This window comes from Xiphias gladius, chromosome 20, assembly GCF_016859285.1.
Source record: "Xiphias gladius isolate SHS-SW01 ecotype Sanya breed wild chromosome 20, ASM1685928v1, whole genome shotgun sequence".
NCBI lineage: Eukaryota > Metazoa > Chordata > Actinopteri > Istiophoriformes > Xiphiidae > Xiphias > Xiphias gladius.
Window position 1 is genome coordinate 16,227,367 of NC_053419.1, and position 12,135 is coordinate 16,239,501.

The 12,135-nt window shown below is 40.7% G+C and overlaps 1 protein-coding gene across 2 annotated transcripts; it reads left to right on the forward strand.

Moving 5' to 3' along the window:
- The first annotated feature begins 1,448 nt into the window (after nt 1-1,448).
- Nucleotides 1,449-11,133, forward strand: LOC120806556 (alpha-synuclein-like). 2 transcript variants are annotated; one of them, XM_040157850.1, is made up of 6 exons: nt 1,449-1,493; nt 1,919-2,082; nt 2,298-2,327; nt 4,003-4,145; nt 9,301-9,372; nt 10,490-11,133. In XM_040157850.1, exons 2-6 carry the CDS (start codon nt 1,962-1,964, stop codon nt 10,505-10,507), a joined length of 384 nt encoding a protein of 127 aa, XP_040013784.1. In that variant the 5' UTR covers nt 1,449-1,493; nt 1,919-1,961; the 3' UTR covers nt 10,508-11,133. The 2 variants fall into 2 exon arrangements, with proteins under 2 accessions (XP_040013784.1, XP_040013783.1); XM_040157849.1 differs by having other exon boundaries at nt 1,490-1,588.
- The last annotated feature ends 1,002 nt before the right edge of the window (nt 11,134-12,135 follow it).

Below are 12,135 nucleotides of genomic sequence, written 5' to 3' on the forward strand. Positions count from 1 at the left end.
CATTAATGGCTTTTAAATGGTTAATAAAACATTCAGCAATGCTTTATAGATCAGTTATAAGATACTAATAAGAACAAATTTAGGGTTGCTAGGTTGTGAAAAATCCCACTGGCAGGTGTTTTTTATTTTTATTTATTTGTTTCTTTGTTTATGTTGTTGTTGTTGTAAAAAAAAAAAAAGAGTTATAAATGTTTGCAATCCATTAATAAATCTTCATGGGTTTTCAATTTCTAATAAGACATCAAGACTGTGGTTCCAAATGTTAATAAGTCATTAATAAAGGGTTTTAATCATCAAATCTACAATTGTAAATGTTAATAAGTTCTTAATAAAAACATTTTGGTCCAGATTGTCTGCTGCCCTTTTCTGGAAATAAGTGGTCGAATTGTCTAACTAGTCGAAGACAATTTTTCTGATCTATAAATCAGAAGTAAATTATATATTAACAATTAATAAAGCCATTAGTAACAACTTAATAATGCCTTTCTAAAGGTTGTCTTATTAGATAAAGGTTCTACATGGGAATCCCATGAGCACTGATTGTTTGGGATTGGTTATCAACATTTACAAATGCATTCTTGACAAAAAGAAATACGGGTTGTTGATAAAATTGTTAGAATTGTTAGAAGAGGTACATTTTGGTCCAGATCCTCTGCAAACCTTGTGTAGAAATAAGAGGCAAGGTTCTTATTAATGCCCTTTATCTGATCTATAAAGCACTAATAAATTTTTTATTAGTTAACCATTATTGAAGCCGTTACAACTTATAAACCCTTTATAAAGGCCAACCTTAATATAAAAAGTTGTACCACTATATGAATATTAAAAAGTGTGTTTTATTAGCCACAAAGCTGTAAAATTCAGTGTGACCTCTGACTGTACACAGTCTGTTTTACCATGAGCCAGTTCGACATCATGGCCTTTTAATTTACAATGCAGAAAAATGACCACTGAACAGCCCAGTGGTGTTATCTTGCATAATGACACCGCCACTAATTGGTAGTTCGGCCGCAGATGCGTTCAGCTGACTGACGATTTTAAACAGCTTGCTGCACCTACACGCTGTGGGCAACCCACGTGTCCGGAGAGCTACGTAATCTCTCTGTGTGTGTGTGTGTGTGTGTGTGTCTGTGTGTGTGTGTGTGTGTGTGTGTCTGTCCCAGGCAGACAGACAGACAGCGGAGGAGCATCTCTTCGCTCTCGCATCAGCACCGCGGGGTTCAGCCTAATCGCTCCGTCTCCATCACCGAGAGGCGTGGGAGGCGCCCGTCAAGCCGGCGGAGCGTCCGTCCGTCCGTCCGTCTCCCCCCTTGTCCGTGTCCGTCTGTCTGTGCGGAACACACTAGCGCGCCGCGTCTGTAGTAGTAGTTTGGAGACATTATTCCGGTTTTACTGGTCTTTGGGTAGGAGGGGTGGGGTGGGGGGGGTGAATCGCCGCTGTCATCCCGGAAGACTCATCACAATCCCGCCTCAAAGGAAGTTGAAGCAAACAGGTGCGTGGGCCACAGCTCTTGGATTTCTTGTTCTCTTTCTCTTAACATCAGTTGCCGCACGGTTTTGTTTCCCCTGTCGCATCGAAATACAACAGGTCAGTGTACTCTTCTTCTTCTTCTTCTTCTTTTTTTTCCAGTTTTAATTAACAGTAAATCCATTCACTGTTTCCGAGCTGGGCTGTAACCAGTTCCTACAGGTGGGATTTTCAGCAGCATCAGAGCGGGGGGGGGCGCTTGTATCAGCAAGCACACGTATTTTCTCAGACGGGGGATGTTGTCTTGACAAACCCGTCGGAGAGAAAAAGTAGGGCGGTGGCATCGTTTTTCGTGCCTTCGTCGCTCGTGTTAACGGCGAGCGCCTCGTTTCACCCGGGAGCGCCCTCCTCATTGCGCCTGTTTTGACCCCCCCCCCCCCCCCCCAACAGCTGTGTGCGCCTGCGACTTGATTCGGGAGCCAACCAAGCAGCCATGGACGCGTTGATGAAGGGTTTCTCTAAAGCCAAGGATGGGGTCGTGGCAGCGGCGGAGAAAACCAAGCAGGGAGTGACTGGAGCGGCTGAGATGACGAAAGATGGGGTTATGTTCGTCGGTGGGTGCTGGGAATTCATTTCATCGATGATCATTTCATTCCAAAATGGGACAGAAAGCCTTAAAAACTTGTTGCTATATTATTATTATTATTAGTAGTAGTATTATTATTCACAACTCTGAGCCTTGCTGGCATTTTGATCATTTCTGGGCTACTGTATTGTCCATTGTACTCACACTTTTGACTAACTGAGCTTCACCTGCGTTTCCTTTCAGGCACCAAAACGAAGGATGGAGTCACAACAGGTAACACCACACTCAAACACAGACCCAAATGCATCTTAGAATAGATCGGCCTTGTGTGAATTCATACATTTGGCAACCAGCCCGTCTCGGCAACATCCGAGAGGGATTTTCACACAGGTAGTTTTTACACAATCCTTGAACATGAAGTCAAAGAGAGTATAATCTCACCGGGTCCAACCATCTGGATGCCAGTAAGAGAGATGTGCTGTGACTCTGCATGTGAGCAAGTGTCTTATTTCACCGCCTAACTTAACACAAATGGCCTAACTCCCCGTGGGCCATGCAGGCCTTGCCCTTTCTCATACATACCAAGCAGAGAAGCCGACGGAGACCGCCTGCTTTAGGCATCCATGATAATGGCTGTATTGCGGTATCCTACACATCGCTGAAAGTACAGTCAGTGTTTGGGAGGCTGGGATTATAAGGGAAACGCATGATGGCGCGGGTCTTATTAAAGCCCCTAAATAAGGGAGGACGGATGATATCTTTTCTCTCAGTGGGACCAAGCGGCCTACATTGGACCTATGATCTGATAATCTGCTTTCAGGACATCCATGGGCAGAGATGTTGCCCTATAGCAAAGAGCAGCTGAGTCGATATTAATTATTCTGTGTAACACTGTTGGACTCCATCATGATACAGTGTAGAGCATCGGCTACCAACATTTTTAGCTTGTTACACCTTGAAACAAATGTCTGCTTTTGACCCCATGTCATCAGTTGTATGTGACTACCAGTTGTGAGCAGTTCAACAAAAGACAGTTTGGTGTTTTGGGGTTTTTTTTTTGTTTTTCTGACGACTTTTTAGAAGTCTTGAATTTACCCAATAATTCACAAATAAAAAAGAAAATATTGGAGGAAGACAAAAAAAAAAGAAGATTATTTTTGGCCCTGATCTTCAGGTTGGGAATGACTGCTTGACCCTAAATCGAACACTGGTTGTAAATGGATCGGAAGATGCATTAGTCATATTATGAGAATGTCAGTGCTGATTGATAATTTCAGACTTAATTTAACAACATAGCAGCTGGACAGAAAGTTTAAATAAAAATTCACAGGAAACAAATGTAAAACCAGATGCACTGATATGTAGAACCACAGAGGACACAACAATGCATGGTTCAGACAATAAAAGGCGGGGTGAAACTCAGGGAAGATTATAGGAGGCTTTTGAAAGGGAAAGAGGCTCCAGGCTGTTACTCAAGTCTTTCAGTTAACCAAAGGACATTATACTGTGGGTGATGATCCTGTTTTAAATAATTCTGTAGGGCGTTTCAGGGAGAGGCAGCGGGGTATTTGATAACTCTTATTACACTCTATAGACCTCTGGTATATTACTGCAGGCAACAGCTTCCACCTAATTTCAGTCACTGCAGCAGAAATTGGAAGCAAACAGGCAAAAAACACAACAAACATTTTGGAAGTTATTTAGTGAGTTTTGATGTTTCATCCAGATTTATCTCAGTGCTGCATTACTTTATATTCAAAGCGTTATCTAAGAAGTGAGAGTATTTTGAAAGAAGTAATCCAAATGAATTGATAAACACCCTCACATTTACGGGTTTTGCAGCAACAGAAACGAGCAGTTTGTCTTTTTACACATTGCAGGTATTGAGTCTCTGTAGGGATACACCCTGCTGAAATGCCCTCCCTCTCTACTCCTGCTCTCCCTTCAGTTGCAGGTAAAACTGTGTCTGGAGTGTCTCAGGTGGGCGGAGCGGTGGTTACCGGGGTCACGGCTGTGGCCCAGAAGACCGTGGAGGGTGCAGGCAATATTGCCGCTGCCACCGGATTGGTCAAGAAGGATCCGGCCAAACAAGTAAGAAAGATACCTTTGATTTAAAGTGGAACTGGAAATAAAATTAATTTTTGGTAAGACATTAAAATACATATATATATATCCTTGGTGTGTGTTTTAACTTGACAATAAATCTAGTTTTAATTAGGCAGTTTTTCTGCAGTGATAGCTACCCCCCTACAGTAGTGGTGTCCAGTGGGATTTGGTTCTGACAGTGTCTAACAGTTTGATTGGTGCAGTATCTTTGAGGGCAGGCACTGCAAATTAGTTCATAATACAGCTGGCTGGAGTTGTTAACCATTGCTAATGTAATGTAACCACTTCACACGTTACTCCAGATGTTACCCGGATCCATGGTGTGATTCAAATCGAGGGGTAATGATGCATTCACGCAATGTCAGCAGAATGGGAAGAACGGACATTATTCAAAGCGGTTAGCGCCAGTGCTAAGCTTGTATTCACACAAGATAAACACCCTAAATTAGCTAATTATGTTGTGTTGCATATTTGTAGCAGTTATTTACCGAGTGAAATCCAATACAAACAGAGAGTTTATAGCTCCTATAAAATTACTGTAGCTAAATAGAAATTAGTGTTAATATAGGATTTTATTTTGATGTAATCGCTGGTCCATTTGCAGCCATTCTGCCAACAGTTTTTTGACATGTCTGTCGTTCTTTTCACCAAGTGGGAGATTCCGTCGGTGTCAGAAATTCCTGATATCTCCCTGTCGGAGGCCAGCATAAATACAGTTTAAATTATATGATGTGAACGCAGCATAATGTAAGAAGTGCTGAGGTTGCAGGGCTACTCGTTGCTGTGAATTCTGACGGTCCCGTCATTTGCCATCGCCACATCTGAACCCATTGAACAGAGACTGCCAATGCTAGTTAGACCCCCACAGCAAAGCAACATCCAGTGGGAATCAGTTCTAACGTTATCGAGTTAGGTTAACTGACTAGTTAGCCTAGCTTCCACTTTTCAAGTGGAATACAAACTTAACAGCAGAATGGAACCTCCCAAATGGTGAGCGCTGTCATGGGACCGACGTCTTCAGCGGCTAGGGCTACCTACGCTATATGGGCTTGTTGAAAAAACATCTTGTATCGGCATTTGCAGGCTGTACGGGGCTATGACGTGTGCCACTCAGTAGCACACCGTGAAATGGACATCGCGTGTGGGCCATCACACTAGCAATCCCGACCCTCACATATCGGTCAACTGTTGCCATGGGAAACGCCCACCCAGAGGCTCAATGCTTCGACGCATTTTCTACAGATATGTCCATAAAACATTTGTATCCTCTTTTGAATAATGGAAAAATATGCAGAAAAGCCCCTGTATCGTTATATTTTATATTTCCATAGTCAAAAAATGACAAGAAATGAAATTTCAGTAAAAACTCTAACGCTATATGACTACACATGATGGATGCTTACACTTCTCCACAGGCAAATCAATATAATAACACAAACTTAAACACACCTTTAGGAAATGGTGGTTTTCAGCACAGCACATCCCTCCATTTCATGCCACCAGCCATAGCTCTTCACTGTGTCAAAATGGCCTCCTGACCTTGAGTCATTTGTCATCAGTTCTCACATTTACAGTGTGTCTTTCTGCTCTGAAATGAAAGTTGTTACATATTGTTAGTTTTTCCTGCATTGTTCATCAGTCAGTCTGGCCTTCGTTTGTCCAGAGGAGGAGGTAAAGGCAGTTCACCGTAGCAAACAATTTACTGCTGCGACATGCACAAAAATATGATAAATGATTCTCCTTCCTCCTTTTCAGTGGGTTCCTATAGTCTATGTTTTGCTGCACTTTATCTTTCTATTTTACTCTCTCCTTCTCTTTCGCTTTAGATTTTGCTGGCTGTTCATGTAGATTTTTGCAGATACAGTCGGGGTCATCCCTTTTTGGGCTTAAGAAATGCAGTGGGAGTTACAGTCTACAATTCAAAAAAATTCAAGATTACATATTAGTTACAGGATGATTTTTAGGAAATTTGTAGACTTATTATCGTCTATTTAACGATTCATTTAATTTTACAATTAAAGAAAATTTTATCAATCAAAGAACAATTTAGTATTTCACATGTTAATCACATGTGGAGCACGTTTTCACACAGATATTCAGATATTACACGTGGGATCTAACAAATTTTTTCCACATGTAATGGATTGAATATTTCATCACTTCACATGAAAAACCAAATGTGAAACAATATTTCACATGTATGGGTTTTTTTGGACATGAATTCTTTCACATATGCTAAGGGTAAATTTGACAATTTTTATTCCAACAAAATAAAATTGCTGAAGTTCGATCACTAATAGCAGTGTGGAGCAGTGTTTTCAGAAACACAAGTAGGGGTCTTGTGTTTGTTTCTAATGCGCACATACTTGAGGACAAGGGTGATGCGACACACACTCTTCACACTCAGTCGTTTCTTTCTGCTTATAAACAATTGTGGTACTTTAACGTGCAAGCAGTGTGCCAAAAAATGTAGTGACGACGAAGACTGCTAGCAAATAAACACAGTTGTAAATAATGCAACAAATTGAAAATGCTCTACGAGGAAGGGAATGCAATCAAAGCTTCTTTTTTAGACCGCGCGTTTTGGTGAAAAACACTGCATGTAAGCACAAGGTTTGTTTGTTTACAAGAAAAGTTTGTAGGGCACCTTTAATTACAACTTGCAACATGCACAAGATCCTCACTCTAAATCACTGCATTTTCACTTTCACTTAACACGAGCTCTCAGAAGCGAAGGAACTCTTCAGCATTCGAACAAGACAAAATTAGAGGAGTAACAGATGGACCTCGTGCTCTGCTTTTTTTCATCCCTGTACTTCCACTGTTATATATCTGGATTAATAAACTGTTCCAATAGGACATAATTCTGAGGGGAGGACTCAATTTGCATGTAATTACCCTCTTCTCTCATTACATCGCTGTGAGTAGCAGGAAATGATAAGCCAATCAAATATTTCCCCGGGCAACGCAAACACTTTGTTGAATGTTTGTTGTGGCGCTCAATCCCCCGTCCCTTACTTAGCGATTGAACACAGGGCATTCCATAACAACAGTTCAGACACCAAGTAATAACAGCGCAAACACACACCCACACCCACACCCACACACACACACACACACACACACACACACACACACACACACACACACACACACACACACACACACACACACACACACACACACACACTTCTTCAGCTCTGCTTTAACTGGTTTTGCCCTATAAAAAGATAAGATACAAAAGAAATTATAAAGTTATTTTCCTGCCAGTGGCAACAAATGACACTTGAACAAAAGCAGTTCTTTTATTGAGGCAATCAACAAATTTTTCGCCCCTACTGTTTTCATCCCGTGCAGTTGATTTCATTATCAGGAGATGGTATTTCACACGAGCATCCGATCAAATCCTTTCATCTTCCACAGCAGTTGTGTTATTAAGGCAGCTAGATAACTAGTCGTGGTACACAGCCCTGAGGGATAAAACAGTGACGGAGCTCCACCTGGAATGTGATCAGCCTCATTATGAGGAACCCTGACAAGCCAAACTGGCAGACGCGACAGACAAACAGATGGACAAACAGACACAGAGTTGACTGACTGATGAGGAGATGGTGGACTGAATGATAGAGGAATAAACGCAAAGATTAAAAAAAAAAAAAAAAAAATCCTGGTGTTCCCATAGTGAGAGATTGACATGCACACAAAAGCACATTGTCCTCGTTTAACCATCATTCCCAGGCGGCTCAGCCATTAAACGTCATTAATATTGATTTCATTTAAAAATTGATGCCAGGTTGAGAGAGCCCATCAAAGATTGTCTCCTGTTCTGACACACACACACACACACACACCCACCCACACGCCAGCAAACAGAGGATAGTAGGACGCTTGAGTCTTGACTAATCTCCTCATCTGGTTGTTTCACCACTTCATCAGCTGCTGATGACTCATATCAGGAGACGCAATAACCAGAGAGATAGAAGGGGAGGAAAATGGTCTCAAAAAACACATCTTATTGCTCAAATCTTTTCAGCGATACGCAATAAAAAAGGCTGCTGTAATTCACGTCCCCAGGAAGCAATTTCTGCTTCAAAATTGCTCTGGAACAATAGTCATTGTAGGTGAGGCATTACTTTGAATTTGCTTTGGAAGATTATGGTTTACACAGATATTCCGGGTTTGATGTGCCTTAAAAAAAACGACTGAACAAATCTTAAACTTTTGGCTGAAGTTTAATCTAACCACAGTATTTAGAAAAGGGGCCATTTATTGGTGTACTGTTACCCAAGTATGTGTTTGTGTTTGTGTGTGTGTGTGTGTGTGTGTGTGTGTATCTATCTATTTCCATGAGCACACATCTCTCTGGCTCTGCTGGGTGAACAGATGGAGGCTTGATGGGTGGTGTTAAATGCAACAGCAGGAGGAGAAGGTTCAGTATCTGGTTTAAGGTTATGTCAGCCGCCGGTGAGCGCGTCACAGACGCGCACACATGCGCACACATCAGCGCACTGTGACCGCTCCCCGTTAAGGAAGGTCAGTTCAATACCATGGTGTAATCAAGGCATCCTTTTTAGCTTTTCTCGAATGATAGGTCAATTGCTTTTTCTATAAAATGTCAAAAAAGAATGAAAAATGCCGTCGGTAATTTCCCGCAATCCAAGGTGACGTCTTCAAGGCTCTTGTTTTGTCCGACTTACAGTTCAAAATATACAGTTTACTATCATGTATGACAAAGAAAAGCATCAAAACCTCACATTTGAGAAGCTGGAACCAGCAAATACTTGGAAATCTTATCCAAAAAAAATGACTGTTCGATTATTAATTTTCTGTTGATCAGCTGAATCGACCATTTTTTATTTGTCCACAAAAAAACTGATGAAAATGGGCTTCTCAAATGGGTCAGTGATAACACAAAAAAGAAGGGAGGGGTGTGAAAGAAAAAGCGATAGGACTTAAAATGCTCACTATGTGCACAAACACATGAACTTAATGGCCGTCTTCGTTGTGTTCTTCATTCCAGTAAGAGCCTGTATTTGTGCGCATATTAAATCCTCTCACACTCCTGCATTCGGCGGCCCCTCTCCTTTCTTCTGCTGTCTACTTCCACATTTCCACATTCATGCTTTTTGTCTTTTTCCAGAGTGACGATGCCTCAGCCGCACCGAACATGGCAGAGTCACCGGTTGAAACTGACCTTGCTGATACTACAGAGGTGAGACTCCACTAGCAGCTGGCTGATGTAAAAACTAACGCTAGCAGTATGAAGTTACATTCAAAGGTAAGGTAGTCGATATAGAGACAGCTCAGCGTGAAATATTTTTGCATCAGGCGGTGGTGCATTTATTTAAAGAAACTTAAAGCGCCGTTAGCTTCAGTGTTGTGACGTATCTCCATGTTAAAAATGCATATGTGGGCTTGGTTTAGTTGCAAGAGGGATTAACTTCTCCTCCCCTGTGTTGTTAGATTTACAGGAGAAGGAGAAGGGTTAAATGGATAAATTAGACTTTAACTACACTCTTTAAAACAAAAGTTTTGCGAGCTGAAATCCAAACACAGAGCTCCTACCCTGATATTGCTCTGTCAGCTACCCGCTAGCTAAGTGTCGAGTGTGGTTTTATGTGATAGCCGGGGTTAAGCTAGTCACCTCAAATCACATTTGACTGGATAAATTTATGTCACTTCTCCTACTTTCAAGATATGAAAACTATTTTCACAGGAAGAGAAAGGAGGTGTATAAAAATTCTCAAAAATGTTCAGCATGTACAGTAACAATACATAAATGAACAATTAACACAGGGACACAGGATTAAAACTGTCTTTTCAATTCAAAATCTCAGTGGGAATGAACAGGTTAAACCTTTGTTGAATTAAAGTTTTTTTTTCCTTTAGCTGACACATGTAGAAAAAGCAATTTATGAACCATTAGATGTTGAAAATATATATAACAGGAACATTAATCTTATTTAATTTTTTTTTTTTTTTTATTGTATGGGATTTGGTGGGGGTTTTAATCCTTAAAGCTTTCTAACTTGCATACATTTTTGGTTGGGTTGACCTCCAAACCTGTTTAACAATCTTCCAAAACTGAAAAACAAATCAACATTTCTAAGGCGAAACCCTGCTTTGAGCACAACGTGGCAGCAGCCAGAGTAATAAATAACCTCCATCTTAATGCCTGTTGTAACATTACCTTAACTGGTTTATACCGTTCCTATGATTATGCTGTATGGAGATGTTTCATTCAAGGTTAAAATGATCACATCACAGGAAGTCATTTCCATGGAGGACGGTGAATTCAACGCCCGCCTCTTGTCCCTCTTCTCTTTCAGGAGGACACCGATGACTAAAGTGACTGAGAGCTTCACAATCGAAGACCATTGACCGAAACATTCCATGTTGCTCTGCCATGTCCCGTCGTGCCTCGTTTTGGTCCTTTATGGAGTCTGTGCCCAACTTCTGTGTGTGTGTGTGTGTGTGTGCGTGTGTGTGTACGTGTGTGTGTACGTGTGCAGTTACGTATGTATACACAGCGGTATATGTGTAAATGTTGTAGAGAAAGAGAAAATGCTGTGAGTTTGTACATGTGTATGCGCCTTTTTGCACATCAGTCCTGAAATGGACCTCAGGTGTGTGTCATCTGTGACCAGCTGTCATTTACAGTGACTCCCTCCCACTGAGAAGGCCACCTGGTCAGTGTGTGCGCGCGTGTGTGTCTATATGTCTGATTTCCGTCAACTGTGTGACTATGTCAATAACTAAAATATGAAAATATACCACAATTTACCACTTCAAGCACCTAAGTGTCTCTATATAAATGAACAATTTCCAGTGATCTGGTTGAAATGGAAGCATAACGATATTCACTATTTTTGTCTGTATGCTGTCACTGTTTTTTGAGGTGGAAAACAAAGTGCTGAGCTATTCGTGCATTCATATTGTATTTTCTAATTTATCACTGCTATAACAAATGTATCTCATAATTAATGGACTTTTGAAAACCAAGAGCATCTAAACTGCTATTCAGTTTAATTGCTGTGACATGAATTTATTTGGATTTAAGTGTTGAATAAAATATGTTAAAAAAAATGTGTGGTTGTTGAAGTTTTGCTCAGTTATCTGTATGTTAAAATGTGGGGTCAATAATGTCTTTAGACTCCATATCAAAAGAGATGTCTGTGAGGAATAATGAAGACTATATAACTGTGTAATATTAAATTTAACATATATATATATATATTATACATATAAAATATCACATATTACATATATATACACATACAAAATATGTAATATTACATATTACATATATATACACATATACACTGCTGGAGCAGCAGGAGATGAGGCCTGAATCATCACCGAGGCTGCAACAGGAGAGAGGATTTAAAAGGAAAAAGGCTGAAGGTGTTGCTAAAAACTTCAATATTCCCCCAAAAAATCTGAATCTCATCTCCTATAGCCCAACCAGCATAACTCACCCAATAATAGCACCCAAGCCATCTTGTATTGTTGCAGGTGTCTAAATGTCAGTCCAGGCTGCAGAGACATTTAAATCCAGGGTGCGGCTACTTTAGCACTGATTAAACCTTTGGAACGACCAAAGTACAATAAGACCTCAACAGAATTTTTTGTTATGTTAATGTATCCCAAGCAGCAAAACCACAGATCTTTCAGCACTTAAGACCAAACCAACCAAACTTTAACCAGCTCTTCCTGTTGGACTAGTCAGGCCATGCATGTAACTCCTGTGCACCAACCCTCCTTTGAAAGCCTGTTCCTGTTTGAATTCCGTGGCATGTGAATGGCAGGCAATAAGGCATGTTAGAAGATGTTCAAACTGCCATATGGTGAAGCCTCTGACCTAATTTGTAAAATTAACCCTCACACTAATATTAACCCTCATCCAGAACATCTAAAGATTATTTTTTGTTATAACCACTTGAAACTTTTTAGTGATGCATTAAAAGATTCCGAT